Source organism: Nelumbo nucifera, chromosome 8, assembly GCF_055504915.1.
Source record: "Nelumbo nucifera cultivar China Antique chromosome 8, China Antique-T2T, whole genome shotgun sequence".
Taxonomy (NCBI): domain Eukaryota; kingdom Viridiplantae; phylum Streptophyta; class Magnoliopsida; order Proteales; family Nelumbonaceae; genus Nelumbo; species Nelumbo nucifera.
In genome coordinates, this window is record NC_142656.1 from 20,314,823 (window position 1) to 20,326,233 (window position 11,411).

Genomic DNA, 11,411 nt, shown 5'->3' on the forward strand with positions numbered 1-11,411 from the left:
CAGATTGCCGAAAAACCCTACCCTAAGAAATTTTACCCAAAATTGCCTTTGTTTGCCCCCGATCACACAAAGATTCTGTTTCAAGGCTTAGATTGATCGAATTAAGCGCTTTCCAGATCTACCCAATCCGTGCCTAATTAAGACAATTCAATCCTACCAATCAACTCAAAATTTCTGAAAATCCCATCCAATGAAATTTCAGCTAAAAATACCCATATTTACCCTTCCATATAAACAGATAACGTTTCAACCAATCTCGCTAACACGAAAAATTTTCTCAGTGGTCAGACCCACGTTTTATTTCTTTGACCCGAAACCACCCACAATGGGACCAGAATCCGGTTCAACCCATGGATCCGGTTTGACCCAATTTAGCCAAAATTACGAAAATACCCCTATTTTCCTCGAAATTACAAAATCGCCCCTGCCCCATTATAAAAGCCAAACTGAAGCTCCCGTTTAACCTAATTTTTCGAACACTCACTGTAGACCTTCGCCTTCCCCTGGTATCAGAGCGGCGGAGGATTTCTCCAACCACCGGTGTCTCTCTCGCTGACCCCTTTTTCGTTTTTTTTTCTTCTTTCCACCGACTTCTCTTCTCTTTCTTCTTCTTTTCTTCTCCTCCTTCCTTCAGTCCGCCGTTTTTCTCCTCTGTTTTTCATTCTTTCGTTTTCGTTTTCTTTTCTTCCTCATCTCACTGACCGGCGTCACGAATCATTTCGCGTCCGATCACTGGTTTTCCCGCACCTATCTTCATCGTTGGCTCGCTCATCAGTTCTGCCGATTGGAGTCTTCCCACTTCCCAACCTCCCCTGTTTGGAAGCTGTCCGCCGAGAATCTGTTGCTGGTATTCGGAAGGCTGAAGCTCAACTGAAGACTGCCACCATCTGATCGTGTTGGACTGAAATCGATACCAACAATCGTCGTCTGGCTCGGAGGTCGGTTCTGTTCGTTTGTTTGCCGCAAGTCAGGCGTCTCTGGTGTTTCTGTGCAGATTGTTCTCAGGCCACATTCTCCTCAGGTAGTCCCTTCTCTCATTCCGTCTGTTCGGATTTCCTTTCTCTTTGCGTTTTACCGGCATCTGGAGTTGGGAGTAGAGGGAATGGGTTGTCTCAGCTCAGGTACCTCTCGGTACCAGTCCGGATTTAAGATTAGGTTTTTGTTTTCCCTTTTGAGGATTAAAATTTGTTTTACTCATTTTTATTAATATAATTGGTTAGAATGTTGCTTGTTTACTGAAGAGTCATAGGTTGAAGTCTGATAGAAATCATTTTCAATTAAATCTGTTGATTATATTCTAAAAAATCTGTTGATCATATACAAAATAAAAATACTTTCAGTTCACTTTATTAATAAGATATGGTATTTTGATCATTTTTAATTTAATTTCTTAAATCCGATGAGTAAGATTCTATTAGAATCTGAATTCTGAAAATCAATTGAATCATATCTGACTCTAGTTATATCCTACTTGATCCTTTTGTAGCCCTAGCAATATATCAAAGGGATTTATCTGGCCTAGTTGGCTTCAAATAAATGGAATTGTGGAATGTGGACAAGTAGCAATGGGGGACATTAAAACAATGCATAAGGACCATTACTCTTTTAAGTGACTCCAATATGACTAAACCAGCTAAGCTTGATCAAACGTGAGGCCTGGCCCAAGTATGTTAGGCTTTACCCTGGGCTGGGCTAAGGTTTCACCTCAGGTTGAGCTGGACCTCAGGCTAGGAACACTATTCTTAGAGTTGAGTCTATGTTGAGCCTAAGCTTGACCCAGCATGCCAAAGTTGCATCCCTAGGAAGCAGTGGACTCTTTTGTAATTCTGTCTTTTAATGCAATTTGAAATTAAGCATTACTTGTATTTGTTATTTTTTATTTTGTTGGCATAAAATTATAAAGTTTAAGCCAGCCTTTTTAACTTTTTTTTTTTGAATTCCCTTTCATTCTAGGTTATTGTTGATTTGGTGCAGGTTCTTTCTGCTGGTGCCTGGGTAGGACAGATCAACATGGCTGATGAAGAGCCAAAGCCCCTGGCATATGTTCCAGAGGTTACACTGAAAAAAAGAAAAAACACTGAAGAGGTTGCAATAAGAAGGAGAGAGCAGTTGGAACAGAGAAAACGGAGAATTAAAGACTCCAAGAAGAACCTCTTCAAAAGTGCTGAGCAATTCATTAGAGAATACCGGAGCAAAGTAACCATCCTTACCTAATTATATACATGAAAAATGATTATATTAGGGAAATTTTTTCTCAGTAAAATACAGTAGTTGTTGAAATGCTTGGTTTTGTATTACAACATTAGCCCTAATTCTACCATTACCAGCAATACTGCCCATTTTAACAATTTCTTTTTCATTTTGCATATGTGCTCTTGAAGGTTGCCTAGTTTCCCAATTAAGAAAATCTTCTATTGCCTTATTTACCTAAATGTCTGTTCCCTTTATTCTCTCACGTTACATCATGTAGATTGTCTGAGGAAACCTATTTTTTATAAGGCCCACAAGTATGGCTAGAACTTTTGGAACTTATTTTCTAATTATAAAGAAGAAATCATGAGTATTATATACCTTTGGACCATTGGTGAGAGAATTATTATGCCTCCTAAGTGAGGTCCAGTCTGGAAATTTCATGAGATAACACTAGATTAATATTAGAAGCATAGTTTTCAAGGCTGGGCGTTAGAGGGGTGCCTTGTCGCCTAGTTGCCTAGGCAATGGATTTGTTTATTATAGAAAACATAGATCCTTGGGTAGTTCCCTAGGTACCATAGCCATATTTCCTTGATAATTGTTCATAATTTTCATAAGAAAAGAAGAAAAGGAAGGTGGCAGTCTCAGTTTAGACCACATCAAGGAGTGAAATATAGCTCTTCTAGGGAAGTGGTTGTGGAGTTATTTGCTGGAACCTGAAGCAGCTTGGACTGTTGTCATCAACATTTCACTTGAATCAGGTAAAAGTTACCAATCCTTGGAAAGGTATTACCTCTATCAATAATACTTTAATTCTTTTGTCTGGTATGAAGTGGGAAAAATCAATTTCTGGGCAGATTTTTGGTTGGGTGGGGGGAATTATTTCCCATTGCCTCTCTTTTGTATCTCCTGAAACCAATTGGAACTTAAGTTTAGCCCCATTCGTTTACTGGTAAATAAAGAGGGTGGGGGGGAGTTGGTTAATGGGTATCTTTTACCCATCGACCAAGTTTACATCATTCATTCTTTTTGCATTAACTATTGGGCCCCACGGTAAAGAGAGCCTCATTTACCTAGGTAAAACTTACCCATCTCCTAAGTGGGTAAGTTACTCTCCCAACTGGGGGAAAAATTATAAAACATAATGGGACAAATTTGCCCATTTTGACATTAGCTTTTTATGGGTAAAAAGGTATTTATATTATTTACCTAGGAATCAAAAGAACATAGGTAAGTGAACTTAACCTGGGTAAGTTACAAAATTGTAAACAAATTAGGCCTAAGAAGACCTCTAAGGGATGTAGAGATTGGAGAAGCTGCAGACCTCTACTCTTTAAGAGCGGTTTACTTTTATTATCAAAAAAAGAGAGGTTTACTTTTCCTCTTCTTCCCTGACCAACGAGTTTGGAAGCTTTGCCCTGCTGACAAGTTCTCAACTAATTCCTTTTTCAGGGCCTTGGTGATGGAAGGAAATGGTCCAAGTTTCCCTTTTAAGAAGATTTGTTGTTCACACATCCCCCTAGAGTTTTGTTCTTTGTATGGGAGGCCTACTTGAATAGATTAAACAATTGTGGTTTACTGCAGAAAAGAACAATGGTAGGTTGTACATCTCCCCCATGTCTGTACCCTTTGCCACAGTAATGGTGAATCTGCAGAACATCTTCTTTGGCATTGTCTAGAAACGAGGATTTGGTTGCACTTCCTTAATCTTATTATAGGTTACAAGTGGGCTGCCCCTGAACATATAGAGGATTCCCTTTGGCAATGGCAAGGTACAAGTCTTGGTAGAAGAGGGAAAATTTATTGGAATATGGTGGTCCAAGCAGTGATGTGGGGTGTGTGGGAAGCGAGAAATAACCATATTTTTAAAGAAAGATGTAGATCTGTGGGTGAATTGGTCTCATATATTTTGTGTAACTTGTGGATGCTGAATTTGATAGAATTTAGGCCTTGTTTGTTTACAAGTTTCTCACTTACTCGGGTAAGTGCACTTATCCAGTTAAATGTTTCTTGGGTAAGACTTACCTAGGTAAGTTCACTTACCTATGTTCTTTTGATTCCTAGGTAAGTAATGAAATGTCTTTTTTACCCATAAAAAGCTAATGTTAAAATGGGCAAACTTGTCCCATTATGTTTTATAAACTTTTCCCCAAGGTGGGAAAGTTACTTACCCACCTTGGAGATGGGTAAGTTTTATCTAGGTAAATGAAGCTTTCTTTACTGTGGGGCCCATTATTGCAAAAAGAACACTGTAAAGTTGGTCAATGGGAAAGAGATACCCATTGACCAACTTTTCCCCCTTATTTACCAGTAAACGAATGGGGCCTAAAAGGGAGTTCTTTGAATGATCTATATTCGAATGTGGAGATCTTGTTTTCTTCTTCCTTCACCCCTCAAAGAGTTCCCATGCTCCTTCTGGATAGGGAAGAGGACTGTGTTCTATATTTTGATGGTAGTGCTTTGGGAAATACCGGTACAACTGGAGTAGGTATATTAAGAAGAAGAGATGGAAGCATTAGGTTGGTTTTCAGTGGACTCAATGGGATTTGCTGGCTCCACAAAGTCTGAGGTCCTAGCTATGCTTACTGGTCTTCAAATAGCAAAAGAACAGGGATTGTCTAACCTGTCAACACTCTAAACTGGTTAGGAGAGAAAGTAGCGGCCCTGGAGGCTTGCTCACTTTCTGATGGAAGCAAGAGATATTCTTGATATTCTGGTGCACTTGGGGAAGTTTTTTACAGTGACAGAAACCTGCCTTTGTAGTTTTGTTTTTGGGTTTTATCTTGTACATCATCTCATGTACCTTTTCTTTTGATTCTTAATAAATTCAGTTGCCCTTTTCTTTTCAAAAAAAAAAAACAAAGGATCCTAATTTGTCAGTCCATATCTCAATCTATTACCTTACTTGTACATTACCCATTACACACGGTAGTGGGACCCATCAATTTCTAAAAACTAAAAATGATAGTTGTTTTCTTTAACTAAAAATAACAAATAAATTACCAATAAAATTTAAACCTAAAAAATTGCCAATATCTTTCCCATTCTCATGTAGAAACCATTTAGAACCAATGAAAAGTTGAATTTAATGAGAAATAATCATTTGAAATGTTTATAAATTAGCATATGTTAAAAAATATACTAGAATATATAATCAAATAAATAGATTATTTATTTAGGAAGAGAATGTTATTAAAATAAAATAAGTAATGAAATTTTAAAAGATAAAAAGGAAATATATGAATTGGTTATAATAGAAGTTAATTATACTGCAAGATACATATACTTACGTATGCATGAGTTTCAAGATGTTGTTGGTGATCTGATGTGTCCATTTAGATTATCTTGGTCAAAGATACTAGATTTTAGCTCCATATATTTTTTTCATCGATGAATAATAAGATTCATTAAATCATAGACAAAGAAAATACAGTCAGGAAGAGGCACGAGAGGCTACATCACCTTTAAGAAGGGGTTATGGAGGATTCCATCTACCTTTTAGTTGATTACATAGAACAAAGAAAAATTACAGAGAAGCCCAATACAAAGTAACCCGAGTAGCCTTTTGTTTTGCAAGAAAATCAGCCAAGGCATTTGCCGATCTGCCCACCCACTGAAACCTAGCTGTGTCATATTCCTCATGAACCATTAACCTTGGATTTCTACTAGAATTATCCAGTCCATATATTTGTCTTGGATTTCTACTAGAATTGTCTTGCCATCTAAAAGAATGCAATAATAATTTTAATCGTGCAACTAATTCATTATTTATTTTGAACACCTAGATGGCATCTATTAGAAATTCCTTTTCCCATGAATGTCTGATAGATGAAAATAAGAGGGTTTTCTTTCAAAGAGTACTGCACAAAAATTCTATATGGTGGAAAACTGGATTATGGGTGAAAAGGGGAGATCTTCAAGGCCATACAGAGTAATCGCATCAGAATTGAACCATATGAAGTACCTATGATTTACACTGGAGCATTCCATTACTTCCCACTCTGGCAACATCTGGATCCACCTGTGTAATGTCAATGGAGGCCACCCAACAAGAAGTCCCAATCTCAAGCATCAGGTGGTCAAGAGCTCTTGGCTCTTGTATGTGGAAATGATTTTGTACAAGTACTATTAGCAAAATTGCTCAAAATGTGGAAATGATTTTGTACAAGTACTATTAGCAAAATTGCTCAAAATTGAAACATGCATTATTTTCACCTTGCCTTGCTACTCTTTTCCTTGACATGGACTTTGGTTCGCTATTGGCATGTGTATGTATATATCTCCATACTTTTTTATGCTCATAAGCAACCGTCTATGACTGCTTACTTTTCTTGATTGTTAATGTAGAAAAATTTATTGATAGTTACTGAAAGAATATATTTTTCAAGGAAGCCAGATTCCTTTCTCTGTAATTGCTTATATCTTCTTACTTCTAGGAACTGGACCTCATTCAAATGAAACATAGGGCAAAGCGTAGGAGATCATCGCAAGTTACACCCAAATCCAAGCTGCTTTTCATAATCCGCATTTGTGGGTGAGAGATACTGACAATATATTTCCATACTTGAAATGTTCTAGCTTTTATGCTTTGGCTTCCTTGTTTTGAACACTTTGTGTGTTTTCAGCACCAATGATATGCATCCGAAGACTAGAAAGATATTGCACTTTTTGAAGTTGTGGAGTATTCATAGTGGTGTATTTGTAAAAGCAAGTGACGGGATAATGGGTATGCTGCAGAAAGTGGAACCATATATAACATATGGGTAATTCAAGGAACCGACCTTTTCCTCTTTTTTCTACCCAAAAAAGAAGACTTTTCCTCTTTGTTATCCAACTGGTTACTAGTCCCAGTATGAAATCATTTTGATCATAACATCTTGTATGAAATTTATGTCTATTTGCAGCTATCCTAATCTGAAGAGTGTGAAAGAGTTAATTTATAAGAAGGGTTTTGGAAAGATAGAGAAGCAGATGGTCCCTCTCACAGACAATAACATAATTGAGCAGGTATTTGACCTTCTAGGAGATTTATAATTCATTATTTAACTTTAAGCATTGTATGTGAATTCTTTGTAATTTGCCCTGGTGGTTTCAGGCGCTTGGAAAATATGGTGTTGTATGCATAGAAGACATTGTGCATGAGATAGCCACAGTTGGTCCACATTTTAAGGAAGTAACAAGTTTTCTGTGGCCCTTGAAGCTGAACAAGCCAGTAGGAAGTTCACTGTTTAATAAGAAACCATACAAGGATGGCGGTGACTCTGGTGATCGCGAGGATAAAATCAATGATCTCATCGATATGATGAACTAACCTTACAAAATGCCGGTTCAATGCAAACTGTAATACAAAAGTTGGAGCTAGTTTCAGTTCATGCTTCTTATGCTAAGAGCTCAAGTGACCTGCTGTGTCCCCACATTTTTTTATCATGGAATCAATTTCATTTTCATTGCCAACCAACAAGTTATGCCAACTCGAGTTTTTATATCATGTATGTTCATATAAAAGTTTTGGTAGGTAGGAGAATTTGTCGTGGTGATGCTGGAATGCAGCATCAGTTCAAATGTTCATCTCAATGACCTGTGCTCCGGGCATATGTTTTACATTCAGTTCAAATATCCCTTTATAAAAATAATTTTATATAATCCTTTTTATGATCTTATATATTTTACATTCTACTGGTGAATTTCTATTTCAGTCGTCCTTTGCCCAATAACTCCCCAAGCATTTTCTCCTTTCTATGGCACGTTTCTCTAGTAGGCATTTGGAATATTTTATATGATTTCAGATTTTCCTAAATTCCTAGTGATGAGAGAGTTTGTTGATTAAAGAACTAAAATCGTGGTAGGGTCAGAATGAACAACTGAGTTGTAGATGATTAAAAGTTCAAAACCTTTCAAGCGCGGACGGGCCTCTATTTCAATAAGAGTTGGGAAGAAATTATCTAAAAACTCTCCTACCTTGATCAATAAAATGCCACCAACCGAATCAGAATCAGAGGGGGTATTACGAAGACACCCCCCCGGTACTATGTGGCCGTTAAGTCAAATAATGGAATGTATTAAATTATCAAAATACCCATACAAACTTCAAAAGTATTATCATTTTCTTCAAATAAAATCGGCTAAAATAACAAGAATGATTAAAAACAAGTTGCTTTACATTCTTATTTTATTTCTTTGTCATGAACAATGTTCTAAATATTGATACGCCCCTGATACTTTTTTCCAAATCTGGTTTAGGGGGGCCGGTTTAAGACTCCACCCCCTGAACCAGTTAGAACCCGATACACCCTCTGTAGGGGTATATCAAGATACTCCCGATACAGGCTGATATATGTCGATACTTTGAACTTTGGTCATGAATTTCTCTCTTCATCTTCAAATATCCTTCCAGAAAACCAATTCGGGTTTAAGGAGAAGGATGAGGAAAAGAAAAAAAAAGTTCATGTAGATATTTAGTAATTTAATGCATTCTGTCATCTAATTTAACGGCCAAGCCCATTTGTTGCAAAGTTCAGAAAGGTAATTTGTCATTGATTCCTTTGTAATTTACAACATTTTTTTTTTCTTTTTTTGAAAAAGCTCATAGGCATCTTAGTTCAACCAAATGCTCAGTTACAGTCAATGTATAACAGACGGGCCACACCATTGGCAATCCGGGGGCAGCAAGTGAGAGGTCAGGCGTTCAAGATAGCTCCTGCGGATTCTAATGCACCACAGGACATCGATAGGTTATGATCATCAGATCAACTCCAAACCAGCACGCTGCACGACTTAGCTACAGGGCTGGGAAGCAACATTGGTTTGGGTTTCCAAGTTTGAGCCACACATTGCACAAGTAGGATCAATATTAAGTAGCAGTGTTTTAAAAACCGACCCGGAAGTTGAACCGTTTTTGCCTCCGGGTCACAGGTCACACTGGTTTCAACTGGCAGGGTCAGACGGGTCAGACCATGCCACATCAGTTATATGAAAATTCAAATATATATATATGTATATATGTCTATAAATATATAGATAGATAGATGTGTGTGTAGGTATTATAATTTATAAACATGTATTTTATGAATAAATAATGTATTATTATGTTTTACATGTAATATATGAAATATTTTATATTTAATTTATGTTTTTAAATTCAATATTAAATTTTTTATTTGTAAAAAATATTAAAATTTATAATTTGAGGCCAAAAAGTTTTTTTTTTTTTGAAAAAAAGAACGGGGCAATGCACCTTTGGGATGCATAGATCTCAAAAACATTACCCAAAATAAAATAAAAAATTCACCTTAATCGGACATCAAAGTGCAAAGTTATGGCCTCATGCAATTTCCATACAGAGTTAGTATGCAACCCACGACCTAGTCACCAGGTTGAATGGATCAATGGTCCAACCGTCTAGGTCAGACGGTTTTGTACCAAATCAACGGTTTTTTTACCTTTGAATTTTACTCAAACCGGATCCAAAATCTTGACTGGGTGATGGTTCGAGTGGTTCAACTGACCGGGTCAATGGCGAGTTGAAAACACTGTTAAGTAGGCTTGCCAATGATACCTGAAAATTTGCAATCCAATCCAACATTTGATCTAATTATCTTGGATTTGGAAGATGCATTTATGTACTCGGATCAGATTTGGATTTGATTTCATCCCATCTAATTAAAGTCTGAATCTGATTATATTATAATATTTATTGATTTTAATGCATATTTTTTATATAATTACATTTAGTATTATAAAAAAATATATTATATTATATGTAAATTGATATAATATATGTAAATTATTAATCATCATCATTATCATCATCATCCAAGCCTTATCCCCAACCATTTTTATTATTAATCATCATCATCATCCATACCTTAACCCCAACTATGGAAATGTTCCACCCGTCACCCACTTCACACTTACAGCCTTTAAGGAGCAAGGAGAATGGATCGACTCTGCAACCTCTAAGGTGTAAGTGCATTAAATAAACGGTCATGATGCTGGCTGATGTACTAACGGACAGCAGGTTCGTAATGCTCTTGCTTCCTTATGGGCGTAGCTTACTTTAGACCAAAGATCAAAAGAAAACTAGAACATTTGGTAGTTGGTATCACTGTCCCGGTTCGCCACCCTACAATATAGGGTTACCCAAAAAAAAGACCCCACAATGTAAAACATCTTTTATTGGGGTAGGGGATAGAGGGTTGGCGCGTGTTAGAGATTTTATTTAATTTTATTCTTGATAACTGTGGTAGGGGTATTTGATCACATTAAAAGATGACATGATGGCAATGGCAAGTTAGAATCAAATTTGTAAACTAGTAAGTATATGTAGGTGTTTTTTCATGATGATTATGATGTTGTAAACGATATGTTTTCAAAATTTTTTACACTTTTTATATTTCTGTCTATAAAAGTTATCTTTATTTCTTATATTTATTTTTGTTTAATATAATGAATATACGATATTAGAGATGTACCAAAATGTTTTGTATTTTTATACTTTGTGTGCTTTCATCTTTTTTTTTTTAACTTTTATTATCATTTAATTATAATGTAAGAGTTTACACATTTGACCCAAAAGGTTAATTGTTGACTAGTCACCAAAAAGAAACAATATCAATTTTATAATCAATATCATTGTTTATCACACTTAATGTTTTTTAATAATGGCTAATTGATATATGATTCGATGTGTTAATGGGAATTAATATCCTAAGTATAAAGCTTAATGAAAGAGAATTAAATGAGAGAAAAAGGTAATAATTAAAATTACATTTCATAGCCTTATATTTAGGGTGACCAAATTCAAAAATAATGATATTCTATTCAAGAATTGGATTCAATTAATGTTAATTGAAATTAATGCCTTAAATATATGACTTGACAGGATAGATGAGAAGATTGTTTGAAATTATATCTTTCACACACACACCATTAGAAAGGGACCAAATTCACAAATTAAATATTTTAGTTAAACAAAAATTTCACACTTTTAATAATAGTATAGATTAAAAATTATTTCTACATTACGAGGTCCATTAATCTTTTAGATGATTCCCTAAGAATTAAGAAATAAAAATCTGGTGGGCTAATGAAAGTAGAGCACATATGAACATCATCTGAATCAAATGACCACGAAGCATTTAGGCCTGCGACGGATCGATTTCTTACCACATCTCAAAATTGGGAGCATCCAATCCAGGACAGAGACCGAGAACCACCAC

At 36.0% G+C, this 11,411-nt stretch overlaps 1 protein-coding gene across 1 annotated transcript; it reads left to right on the forward strand.

Annotated features, from left to right (window-relative positions):
- Positions 1–466: 466 nt before the first annotated feature.
- LOC104610693 (large ribosomal subunit protein uL30z) lies at positions 467–7,836 on the forward strand. The gene is made up of 6 exons (XM_010277436.3): positions 467–1,021; positions 1,975–2,196; positions 6,630–6,727; positions 6,819–6,956; positions 7,098–7,200; positions 7,289–7,836. Exons 2-6 carry the CDS (start codon positions 2,011–2,013, stop codon positions 7,502–7,504), a joined length of 741 nt encoding a protein of 246 aa, XP_010275738.1. The 5' UTR covers positions 467–1,021; positions 1,975–2,010; the 3' UTR covers positions 7,505–7,836.
- The last annotated feature ends 3,575 nt before the right edge of the window (positions 7,837–11,411 follow it).